Source organism: Homalodisca vitripennis, chromosome 7, assembly GCF_021130785.1.
Source record: "Homalodisca vitripennis isolate AUS2020 chromosome 7, UT_GWSS_2.1, whole genome shotgun sequence".
Lineage (NCBI taxonomy): Eukaryota > Metazoa > Arthropoda > Insecta > Hemiptera > Cicadellidae > Homalodisca > Homalodisca vitripennis.
The window spans coordinates 26,748,195-26,762,104 of record NC_060213.1 but is presented as its reverse complement, the minus strand read 5'-3'; the positions used below and the strand labels follow the sequence as shown (position 1 = coordinate 26,762,104).

At 31.4% G+C, this 13,910-nt stretch overlaps 1 protein-coding gene across 2 annotated transcripts in view; it reads left to right on the top strand.

Moving 5' to 3' along the window:
* The window catches only part of LOC124365738 (phospholipid-transporting ATPase ID), a 105,630-nt gene that overhangs the window by 36,396 nt on the left and 55,324 nt on the right, over positions 1-13,910 (top strand). For both annotated transcript variants that reach the window (XM_046821727.1, XM_046821726.1), the window contains 4 exons: positions 3,253-3,311; positions 5,397-5,609; positions 9,214-9,425; positions 11,968-12,123. In XM_046821727.1, the coding sequence (XP_046677683.1) occupies positions 3,253-3,311; positions 5,397-5,609; positions 9,214-9,425; positions 11,968-12,123 (640 nt within the window). The remainder of the gene's footprint in view (positions 1-3,252; positions 3,312-5,396; positions 5,610-9,213; positions 9,426-11,967; positions 12,124-13,910) is intronic.

Here is a 13,910-nt window from a genome sequence, read left to right as displayed (position 1 = left end):
ATGATTTTATTTTCTTCATACAGAGCTGATCAGTGTCCTGGTAGGGAGAAATCTGCAGGTGTATACAGGTCACAGTCTGGTAAAGTTTATTCCCATTGTCATAAATTATTGCCCCTAAAATATAAAATAATACCACAGTGAGGATCTACAGTTCAACAAAAGCACTAATTGTTTCTCAAATGGTGAAGCATTAATTTTTTACAAATGTTATCCACAAGAGGTGTCTACTTCATTCCCTGTCAATTATAATCCTCAGACACTTTAGCTTCCTGTACTGTGTCAATGTTTGGTAATATAAGTACTCGCACTTTGTCCTTTCTCCTCCCAGTCAGTGAATAGCAGCTTTGTCACGGCTTCGTTCAATACCAAGTCGTTGTTGTGGCAGCACTGCTAGCCATGTTCTTTGCCATGTTTGACTTTCCCCTCAGCCCTACTTACTATTAGAACCTATGGCATTGCAATTGGTTTGACAGTTTACAAATTAATTTTGATTAAGTTTGAAATTGATATTCAGTGACAGAACAAAACAAAACCTGGTTAAAGTAAACTTTTCCCAAAATGCATGAATTATGAGAATAATTTGTTTACATTGCTGTACTATAAACCCCTTTAATTTATAACTTTTGTTAAATGCTGTAAAATGCATAATTTTCCTTCCAAACTCAGTTATAAGTTAAACAGTGTTTTTTATATAATTATTCAGAAATTATATCGTATCATATGTCCTAAAAATTTTGCTCTACCCAATCTTTACTTTGACTTAGACCAGTTGAAAAGTTTCAAAATCTTCTTTGGTGATTTGTAATAACATCACCTAAGGACGTTTTTTAGGTGTATTTTAAAACTATCCCACTCTTATCCAAAGTGATGTGAGGGACAATTAAAAATATTAAATGGAATAATCCATGGAGTAATCACTCAAATTAGGATTATTGTTAAAGAAATGTTCCCCCTGTTTAAACATGGAAGTATGTGGTAAGTGAATGACTTTACTTAAAGTTGACTTTATCCAACATATCATATAATTCATATTTTTACCTTTGTTCAAATTGTAACAGTTTTTGAAAACAGTGGTCAGAAATAAATTTTCTGTATCATTGGTTTTTTTTGCCATCAAGAATTTTAATTTTCAAGAGGTATTACCTCTTGGGGCATCCATGTAATTTGACTTGCTCTTTATACCTATATAGGGGAAGTGGCAGGTGAATTTAAAACTGTTCAAAAATGTCCTCAGGTTATGTCATTTCATGTTCCCAAAAAAATATTTGAAAATTATCAACCATATGTTTTTAAGGTAGGATTTTTGAGACACGTGGTATGTAAAATTATAAGTATGCAGAATCACTGGTAATGGAATTGTTCAAGTAAATAAATAAATGTTTTGAATATTTTCCGTAAGGCTTATGGCTCTTAGTTATTTTGTACAGTGAAGTCCCAGGAGCAGTGAATTCCTTAGAGGAAAAGATGTTAGGCATGCCTCCCCAAAATTTGAAGATTTGGATAAGAGTAGAATATGAAATACAGTATATCAAATGAAAATATCTTTTTTACCAGAAAACTCTATATGTTAGAAGAGAGAATCACCAACCAAAGTGTTTATTCTTAAGGTAGACAAAAAAGTACCTTTATAAAATCTCGAAATCACTAGAGTCATTCCAGTCCCCAAAGTTTCTACAGGATATGCCTAATCATAAAGTGTTGGGAGGTGATAATTTTTGGCTCTATAGAACTGCAGTGATGGTGTTGGTTTTTTGACCAATAGTCTGATTAACGATTTTGAACTTGGAGTAAAAACAAATAAGTGAGCAATTCAGGTGAAAGCTGCTTCTCTTGCAGCTCGGGTTGAAATTGTGTTTACTTCATTCACAGTTTTGTAGACTTAATACCAACAATTATACATGCAATAAGGGGAAGGTGACCAATTTGTCCAGTGCTACTATTCACAACTCACACAGTATTTGTCGGACATGTTGGATTGTAGTACAGAAGCAGTTTTTACTTGTAGGGGATACTGAAGTGATCTGTAAAAGAAATATCAGAGAAGAATACAGACTGATAATGAGTAATCAGCTGTGTAGTTAGATGGATAAATATTGAGGTAACCAATGTTGAGGTTGAGGGGTTGTTAATTTACAAAAGTAAGTTTTAAGAAATATTAAAAGTGAACATGCGGGAGAACACTGTAAATCTATTTTCAAATTTTAAAAGTACAAGAAATTATAAATTCGTGTGTGTGTGAGTGAATTTATATTTAAAGTATATGAGTTGTATACGTTTTAAATAATTAGAATATTTTAACATGTAATCACGGTATTCACAGATATAATACACACAGTAAGAACAAAACTTCCATACATTTTTACTGCTCATCCAAAATTTTAAACAGTTGTTCTACAATATCACTAAAACTACAACAAAAATTTGAGGCTAAAATCAATGAATATTTGTTCAAAGTATTTAAAAATCTATTTTATTGTTGGCTTTTGGAAAACCCCTTTTGTAGTCTACAAAAAGATTTTGGAAATAATTTTAATTTTAATTAAAAACGAATTATTACTGTAAATATTTTATAAATAAACCATATTAAGCATAAGAAAACGGTTTATTTTTAAAGTAGTAAACTAAGAAATTAAAAAAAGAATTTTCCAAATTCTATAATTTCATATTTAACTGCATGTTGAATATTTAGTTTCATTGAGGGCCATATTATATCATTTTATAATATTGTGTATATTTGTTAATACCGTATATTAATGTCTATTTGCTTTGATCTAAAGTTGTAGTATAAGGATTTTGTATTCTTGTTTTATGTTTCTATAAAATAGTTAATATTGTCACATTTGTTTTTGGTTTATTTTCCTGTACTTTTGAACAATTTTGATTGTCTACAGCAACTGCAAAATGTCACTGATTTGTACAAATCTTTATGGAAATAAAATATTATTATTAGTATCAGAGCTTTAGGCAGTAGTGTCAGACAGTCTACTGTATCTACTAGTCATAAAATCAAATAAAATCTCTCTTAATTTCAGTAAAATACAGTAATACAATTTAATTAAAACACACAATCATGAAAGTTTGATTCAATAATATGATTTAGTAAATTGTGGGTATCGGCGACCTTTCAGTAGTTTCTATTATTATTCTTAATTATGTCCTTGTTCCAGTTTTTTGTCTGCTTATGTATTCTCAGTGTGTTTACCATTCAGTACTAAACACAACAGTACTAACTGAGCTGACCGAATGTTTCAGAGACACAAAGACGAATACGTGCGAACGACCGACCATTCAACGCCCAGTTTAAATATGCGGTGAGTACAGTGTTGGCAATTCTTTATTGTCACAATTTACATAGTATACATTCTTTTAATCCAGCACAGCTGTGAGAACAGGTGACATTGTCAAGGTAGACTATAAAATAGAAATAGAAGTTAATATCAGTGTCAGTTATGAAACATCCTCAATGTAAAAAGTATAAACTTATGAATTAAATATGTATTATGTTATTAAATTATAAAACCACCATAGAAATAAAATATATAGATTTATGTATTTATTATTCATAAGGTTATTAAATTATTGTATCGCTTAGAGTAATAATTTTTTCTTTTAAAATTTCTGAAACTTTAATTATAAATTCATTATCTTGTAGGAAATAGGATTTTTCCGGACATTTACCATCGTTCAGTGATACAAAAAATCAGTAACACTACATTTACCTGAAGAAGAGATCAGATTGCAGATCTCAGAACTTAGTGTTACTGATTTTTTGTATCACTGAACGATGGCAAATGTCCAGAAAAATCCTATTTCCTTCACACTCTTTCCATCATCAAAAACATCAAAGAATTCACTATCTTTTTGGGTTATTTACATCTAGCAGGCAATTTTCTTCCAAGATACTGTGGTGAACGTTCAAACAAATGAATTGGAAAGTGCAACATATCTATATTATAATTATGGTTATAGTGATTTACAAAGAGAAGCTTGAAATTCTGTCTTACAAACAATAAATATCTCAACACCTAAATTGATGGACTGGTTAACAGATTTAATTTTTAAATATTCCTTTGCATGAAGTTCTTTTATTGGAAAACTTCATGATCCCTAAATATTTCTTTTGGATTTAAAAAATGTCTTTCGATCTACTAGAAGTTCTCTAAACTTCAATGCCATATTGCATGACTGAAGCGAACATTGTTGCGGCGCATTGTACGCCTCGAGTATTGGAATATTAGTCTTCAAATGAAACTATGTAATGTGATAAAACAACTACAATTAATTACAACGATTATAAGTAGACTGTATTGACATACAGATAGCTGCACTAGAGTAATGTAGAGTGCTGGTGCTCCCTACCCTAGTGAGTGCTGAAGCTAGACTCTCCCGAGGAGAGTGGCTCTGATCACTTGTCCTGAAGTGAAAGTGTTGCTCTTCCCACGAGTATCAAACGTACTTGAGAAATCTATTAGTAAATAGTTTACCCACCTTTTTAGCAAATTGTTAGTGTGCTGAGGGAAGAGTCTAAGATTAACAAAATATTTATTAATATCAATAAACAAACAAAAAAGCAATGACTGAATAAAAATCTATATTTTGAATTTTGCCATATATCGGGTACATCATTTATTAGTTTTACCACAACAAATGTTTTAAATAATGGACACACTATAGACTTTTAAAAATATTTCTGGTACCAAATTATTGGATTTAAAAGTATTTATTGCTGTCAACAATCTAGAAAGGAAAACATTTGACGCATTTTGAGATTTATATGGAGATCTTTATCAATTCCAGGAGCATTATTATTCTTGATTTTTTTCAAATCTTTCATAAGCCTGCCATTACTAAAGCATTAATTTCTAATCAAGAGCTCACCAAATAAACGTTTTCGGCTGACAGTACGGGCTTGCAGTGTTAAAATGGCTTATCCCTTTTCATTTATATGTACTGTAGAGCGTCAATAATCTGGATCAATAAAACCTGACCCTGTCTGGATTTTGGAAATGTCCGATTTTCAATATGAACCAAAATAAAAGGTAATGACAAAGAGCTAATGTAAAGTTATGTACAGTCAATTATAAATCAAGTTATTGTTTACAGAAGTAGAGTGGATAGATACAAGTATTTGGTAAACGTTTAACGGTTTTTAGATCAGATAGATCTGCGTAAATATAATACTTTAAAACAAGATTTAGTTTTGATTTTGTGCAAAAATGCAGTTGAAGCCATTAGGATACAGATTTTCTGGCATATGTTTCTCAGAGTGTCTAGAAATGGTGACATGAAACTCTAGGATGTATGAAATTTAAACACGTGTATTCCTAATATAAAATCATTTAAGATATGAAAATAATTTCTACAATAACAGCAAATGTTTTGTTCCTTGCTTACAGAACAACGTCATTAAGACATCCAAGTATTCAATTGTCACGTTTCTACCGTTCAACCTGTTCGAGCAGTTCCAGCGCCTCGCGAACTTCTACTTCCTGTGCCTCGTCGTGCTACAGATGATCTCAGTTATTTCCTCACTGACACCGATCACCACGGCTGTGCCGCTCATCGGGGTCCTCTCGCTCACCGCTGTCAAGGATGCTTATGATGATCTGGTCAGTACTTGATACCTCTTTGTACAGTCAAGAGGAAAACTTGGATATTACCAGATTCTAGTTTTTGCCACACAGTTAGCTCAGTAAGTTTGAAAGGATTTGATATTTAAAAATAATTATCTTTATTTAATCAAGCTTTTATTCTGTTAATCAATAACTTATGATCAGGGCAAATAGATATCTGGCGTTTATAGGACATGTCATCTTTTTATGGTTTGCCTCTTCTCTGCCCCCTTCCTCCCAAATTTAAGAAAAATAACACCAACACAGTTATTTCTTCCAAATGTAGTAATTGAATTTAGTTAAGTTCATCTGGGTTTTCTCAGACTAACATACATAAAGATGACGTTTGTATCTTAAGAAAAGATACTTTGCAGGTTCATTCTTTTGATTTCAGTTTTTTTTTTAGAAGGAATTTGTGACCTTGCTTCTGAAAAAGTATCTGTAAACCATTTCAATTGTATAATTGTAGTTGTTTATAGATCACCAATAAACATCCAATCTGATGTGAATGAGGTTTTTGATTCCATTTCAAATTGTCTTGATTGTTGCTTGAAAGATGCAACAGTCCTATCATTGTTGCTAGTGATTTCAATATTGACGTCTCAGTCAACAGTGACATTTCCTTTCTATCTCTCTGCCATCTCTTTCTATCGCCTCATACAAACAGACACAACTTTCACAACGGAATATGGTGGATCAAGATTGACAACTGATAACATACGAGTATTTACTTTACATACATAATTCCTACTTAATTTTATGTTTCGGTCCTTGTAACCTGGCTTTGGCGATCATCATGCTCAAATTGCTCACATTAAACTTGACTCTCCACCAAAAGACATTGTACTTTACCAAACGTTTAGATCTTTCTCCCGAGATAACACTCATATATTTATACATTTCTTACATAATGAGAATCTGTATGATATCGTTCACACTAATGATGTTCCGCTTGGGTTTTTTCTTTTTCCAAATAAAGATTCTTACTATTACAACTTTGTATTTACTGGCAGAAATGTCAAACAATAAGAAAGTACATGTCTAAGATAAAAATTAGACCAACATTTTCTAATATCAATATAACTTTATTTTTTGATACACTTTTTATATTTTTAAAGTTTAACATTTATTTATTTTTTCTTTTCTTTTGCTATGACTTTTAGATTTGCATTTAGTAAATAGAACATAAATTTGGAATTACTTTGGTATAACATTTTGTTGTGTTTGTATGTAAAGCAATATTTTATATTGACCTATAAAACCACTGCATTTCTCGTCAATGTGCTACTTTCTTTCTATACGTTCTATAATATGTACATCTTGTATATTCATACTAGGTGTTTCATATTTTCCTATTGAATGATAAATTCTGTGTCTTTTGACTATTTTTTTTTTTTTTTTTTAAACTTGGTATTTGTGATTTTGTGGTAAAATTGCTCACCAACTAGTTTTATCAAGGTGATTTTTTTATGAGTGCTGAGATTTTTTTCAATTCAATGTCGAGCGTGACTCGAGCACAGCTTTGCCGATTGATATATACGGAGTTGCTCGAGTGATATTCGAGTGCCGTCTGCTGCATTAGAAAGCCAGCTTTAATGGTTAGTTCAGAAAAATTCCGCTAGGCGCTATTACGTCATACCCGCTTGAGGCTTTTGTTTATCCACTGACGTGGCCTGGCGCGTCGTCAGTCTGTCTACGACAACAATAATTTTTTAGCATTTGAAATTTTTTTGGCAATTAAAATAATTATTTGTAAATATGTATATAGTAAATGCCTAAAAAAAATTGAAATTACTTGTTTTATTTATTCAAAAGTTAGTTTTCAAGTAACACAAGACATGCGGGAGTTTTTATTTTTCTTCAAAAAATGTAAGTTTTGAATTAAAAAAAAAAAGTTAATTAGATTTTATATAGGAATACAGTTTTACATATCATTTTAAAGAGGAAAGATAGAACTTTCAAGAAAATATAATATCTTATACATAATATTTAACAGTTTTTCTAAAAAAAAAATCTGAAAACCAATTAATTTATGCAGACCGGGTTATAAAAACAGCAAATAGCGAGCCAGACTCCAATGTGTTAAAATTCTATATACTTTGGCAAAAACATAAGTGTACCTTTTCAGGAACATTTTATAACAGTGAGAAAACCCCTTGCAAATGAGCCAAACAGAGCTTGTCAATACAAAGGTTACTGCATAGTCAGTGGGAGGATTAAAATATTTAGTATATGAGACAACAGTAGACAATTTATGTAGAAATACTCTTACGGCAGCAGAAAAAATGGAGTAAAATCTCCAAATTTGTAAGTTCTAGACAAAAGATGTTACAAAGAGCTTGGCTTTGCACCATAGCAAACAGGAGGAATTTTAGATGTTTCCTCTAAACATTATATCTTTTGTTCATTATAACGTGTTTTTTGTTTGTATAGAAGCATGAATTAAGTTTTGTTTACTTAGTCTTGAGTTTTATACAAAATTCTAAAGTGAAAATTGCTACATGGTTATAACAAATTCTCATTTTATTTTTAAATGCAACATTGTGACTCAAGTTTATTGGCAAAATGTTGAGTCACAACCTTAATCAACCATGAAAAAATACACACTTTTGTTATAATTAACCTGTATAATACATTACAAGTAGAAATCAACACCTGTCTATATTAAACCAATATTAAACATAAAGTCAAGAAATGGTTACTCGCTATTTATTATAATGATCTAGAGGTTATGTTTCAACTTTATCAGTATATTCTTTTTAATTATAAAAAATTAAATAGTTAAACTATAGGTTGGTTTGTGTGTGTTAGAGAGACTAGTTGGACTTCCTGTGTTTGAGGACTTTTTCATTGAAAACTTAATGACTCTCGCTTTCGAACAAGGGACTTTTGTACCTTTGAAGGTATTTATTCTCTTACTCACAAAACTCAGTTATGATGACAGGTTTACTTTTGTTTTAAGTAATAATTTTTTATACTTGTACTTTAATAGGATGTATTATTATTTATTATATTTATATTTTATTAGCAAATGCAATGATTACATTATCACAAGTACATTTTTGTTCATAGTTATATATATATTTTTTCACTTACTATAATAAATATATAAAATAATATTGTTTGAAAAATTGTGAATTGTATTTTAAACCAAGGACGCAGCCAGCAAGGGGGTCCAAGAGGTCCGGACCTCCCAAAATGTTCAATTTTTTCAGTTATTTTTTTAGTAAACAATTATTATTTAAATAATTCAGTATTACTTACTACTGCTGAAAGATCATTCTCAACAAAGAAATGGGTCAAGAACCTTTTAAGGAACAAAATGGGGCCATACTCTCTGTTCACTGCGGGAAAATATCATTTGTCTGGACTTCCCCCAAAATATTTTTTCTGGCTACGTTCTTGTTTTAGACCCATGTGATAAAAAAAAGAATAAAGAAATTACTATTATGTTTATTGTAGTTGAGGTGCATATTTCCTACTTAACATGTTACGATTTTGTTTTTTAAATAATAAAACTTTTATGAATGTCATGTCGTAAACGTAAGAAGGATAGTATGATACGATCATTAGTCTTCGGTTCTGCGTTGTTTGCCAACAGCAACGACACCGGAGCGACTCGCAGGTGAACAATCGGATGGCAAAGGTGGTCCGTGCAGGCGGCAAGCGGCTCGAGGAGGAGAAGTGGTCATGTGTCTGTGTGGGCGACATAATTCGTATGGATAACAATCAGTTTGTGGCCGCTGACATACTGCTTCTGTCCACCAGTGAGCCCAACGGTCTCTGCTTCATTGAAACCATGGAACTGGATGGGTGAGCACACACGCATATTAGCTTTTAAGCAGAAAAAAATGGAACTTGTGTTAGTTACAGAATATTAAAAGTACTATTATTTATGGAAAATAATTCTAGGAATGTCTTACAACTTAATTTAAACAATTAAGTGTGGTATGTGAAGTCATGGAACAGTAAGGAAAAATAAGTAAAGGTTATTTTGAAGTAAAGTTTTCATTCTGAACAAAAAAGTAACAATTTTAAAATATAAAGAATTTAAATAACACTACATGTTACGGTTGTATAACTTAACTAAATGCAAAGTATGAAAGACAAATTTAAAAAAATTTAAATTTTGTATACCAGTTTTTTCAAAAAAAAGTACAACATTTAAAATGATAATATACATACTCAAAACTTAAAAAGTAATTAATTACAGTGAGTAACTTACACTTATAATATAGTTTTATGTACATTTTTTTAATAGTCAATATTCATGAATTGCCTATCATTTATAAATACAAGCAAATGTATAATAGACATTGTAAAATTACTTAATTAAAGTACAATATTTATAAATATGTCTGGCTGTTATGGCATAAAAATCGGAGGTTGGAAAAAAAACAACCCTCTTATAATACATATACAATTATAAAAGGTTACTAATTAATATACAATATATAGATACTTATTTTAATATTTTTCATCGAAATATCATTTTAAATATCCCTCATGAGTAAAAGATATTTGATTTTTATATTTTTTGGACTAATTTTAACTCATGGATCTAATTGTTCATTTTACTCAACTTTAATCAGTAATTATTTAATGATATGTGATATTGTGCGCATACCATTCTATTTTAATATTGAAGTAAACTGTTGATTATTCACAGGCACTTTATGCTTGTTGAATTATCTGTAGCATCCTTGGTAAAAAAACCTTTACATGAAACAAACAATAATAATAACACTAACATAAGTTTTATAACTTAAAAATGCCTCAGAAATATTACAGTGATTTAATGAGTATTCTTAAAACTGTTCATAAATAATAGAAGAATAAACTGCAATACTCTGCAATTCAGTACTGTACATGACTACACATTTGTTGTTAGAGTACACAGATAATACTGTCAGTGCAGTTAAGTGATTAGTTTGCTTTCGCTGGGTCTTCTGCCTCAACCTTCAACACTCGCGACTCAGATCTGCGATTTAGTCCATCCACCAATGCACTTGTTTGCAACTGCTCCACTTCTTATGCTGAGGCATGGATGCGTTACAGATGCAAGATGAGCCTAGATGTGTTCTTCATGACGTCCCAGTATTATGTTTTGTTAGGCCTTTCAAGTGATTCAAGAGGTGGGTCCCGGGAATTAAAATTCAGGAACTCCTTGAATCTTGACTAATTGAGTTTCTCCACTTTCCAGCTGAGTGGGTGTCTCTTGCTCATTCTCATTGTCCTAAAGTACTTTTAGGGCCTGTAACATTATAGTAAATAATAAATAAATAAATAAAAATAAATATATGTTTATTGCCATCTTACAAAAATGCATCAGCAAAGTCAAATATACACCTAAGTGGTATAGTCTGGAGGCAATATTATTAATTATAAATATTATTAAACATATAAACACTTTTACCAAAAGTTGCCAAGAATTTCTCTCTTCCACCTATCTTCATACATAATAAATAATACAATTTCATAAATGACACAACGGAATAAACTAAGGTACTAAACAACATCCTGATCAATCCCTATTACAAACTATTTAAAATGGACTGTAAAATTGTAAATAAAACTATAACCTATAATATTAGCACCTATCTAGAAAGTTAAAAACACTAAATATTATACAATTAAAACATTAAAATATTATACAATTAAAAATATTACAATGTTATATAATTAAAACATTAAAATATTATACAATTAAAAACATCAAAATACATAAATAAATAAATAACAAATATTTATTGTCATTTTTCAAAGAGCATTGACAAATAAGTTGTGTATATGTACATCTCAAGAGTCAAAAACAATATCCTATCAGTACCCAAATTATTACATGTAGATATGTTCCTTAATTTTAACATGTTTAGACATATTCCAATCCTATAAAGTATATATATATATTTTTTTTACAAAACATGAAACAAAGTATAGTAAATAAGAAGAAAGAAATAAGAATAAACAGGAAGAAATGGAAAACTAGAAATTTACTTCATGAATACTAAAAAACTCAGTCAGATCATAAAAAGGATTCCTCAGTAACCAAGTATACAATTTAGCTTTTTATAATAGCTTTTTATAATTTAGCTTTACAATAGCTAAGTATACAATAGGCCTTTTTTAGGGCCTGAGTACAGGTGTAGCAATGATGTTCTTTTCGTGTGTGAACACTAAGCAATCATTTCCTTGTAAACAGTGTACCTAGCTGTTACTGCCAGTGGATATGCGCTGTGCATTCGTGTTAGTTACTTGCAAGAAACAGTTCTGAGCCGAGAAGAACTCTTCATTTGTTATATTGGGGCCTCATGTCACTAAAAGCCATACAATACTTTAACTTTATTATTTGTAGGGAATCGAACCTGAAATGTCGCCAGTGCCTGATGGAAACAGCAGGCCTGGGTCAGGACGATGTGAAACTCGGCGAGTTTGATGGTGAGATCATCTGCGAGCCCCCCAACAACAAGCTGAACAAGTTCCAGGGAACTCTCATCTGGCAGGGCACTAAGTAAGCTAAACTTATACATACGAACTCAACATTGAACCATGTAACATAATGTCATTTGAAAACATGAAGATTATTTCAAAATATATGTTTAAAAATTTTATGTACTTTGGTATTATCTGGTGGCCACTCTGTCCCTATCTACTAGTTTTTATTACGCGATAATAGTATAAGTTTAAATGATATTATTATAAATATGTTACTAGTAGTACTAAAGTTAAGGTTAACCTTTATGAGCACTCACGTAATCTGAGCTTGAATTTAAGTACTATCTAGAGGCTTTTTTTTCTTTTTTCGCCACAAGTGCGTGAAGGGGCCACTGAAGGCCAGGGGCATTCTCGATCGATATGTTCCCAACCTCAGATCACATGCCAGTTCATCCAACATGATCTGACATAGGAAAAGTTTAATGATTCGGGATATGATGTGACATCGGAAAAGTTCCTAAATTCAAGCTTAGATTACGTGAGTGCTCGTAAAGTAACTAACTTTTCCTATTTATAATACGTACGTATGTATTTACGTACATATTATACACCCTAATAATAAATAGTAAATAGGGACGACAGAGTGGTCTCTTGATAATACCTAAAATTTGTACTTAAAGTTTAACCCTTATAACGTCATTATATCTTTTCACGACTTCCAGCAAATGGCACAATATTAAAAAAAAAAAAAATTTTAATGTGTAAAGTTCATTTTAATTTTTACTTTCTATAATTATGGTAAGTATAAAAAAGTAAAAATTTTAAAATTATAAAGTCACTGTACTCAGGATCGTCAATGTTACGAGACATGTTATTTATCACTAATAATGAACACGATACTTTGGGATTATACCGACCACACCCAGACATGAATCGTTATTTGACATTTTGCTTCTACTGATTACTAGATTAGCGTAGAACAATATTTCGTCAATATAAAACAGGAATTGTCTTATCACAAACCCCTCCCCATCCTCAGACAGAGGTCAAAGTCGAGCGGTCTAGTAGATAACGTGATTGCAGAGTCTCGCCGCCCGTTCAGCTGGTGCGTCGCTTTGTTGTACTTCCGTGTTTTACCTCTACATTTCTCCAAACACAAAAATTCAATAAAAACAAACATGATCAAACTAAAACTAAACTCTTTATTGAAAAATCACTCAAAACTTGTTTTCATTCTTGATCATACTCCGCCACCCAAAATGCGAGTGCCATGCCTTCTCGCTGATGTCAACGAAAGAAAAACATCCCTCGAGATAGTACCTATCAGTAAAATATCAAATTCTAGAGGATCTGATCAGAAATATAAATTGAATTGTAATGGAAAGGCAATTATGTACCGCGCAAATCATGTGATGCCGCGTGGCCTGTCGTAATCGGGATTCTCGAGAAAGATAAGATAACAGCGACAACAATACCGATCACAATGCCTGGAAATGTTTGTAATTTTGTAATTAAAGAGTTGTTTTTTTGTTCTATCATGTTTGTTTAGCTATAAATTTATATTTTTGTGTTCTTCATACTGGTGTGGTCGGTATTATCCCAAAGTACCTGAACACTAAATAGGTGACACTAAACACTAAAATGACAATAAAAACACTAAATGAATACTAAAACTAAGATATCAATACTTTTAACAAATAAATAAAAACCATATAAACAAAAAACACGACGAAGGAAACCGACTCAGCGATGGTTAGACACGCACTACCTGAAGCCAAACTGCAAACAAAAGCGCGTGCGCTGTATGGCGTCTGTGCCGTGTGGCGGGGAGAGTGTGAGAGTGTCTAGACACCGCGTCTATTG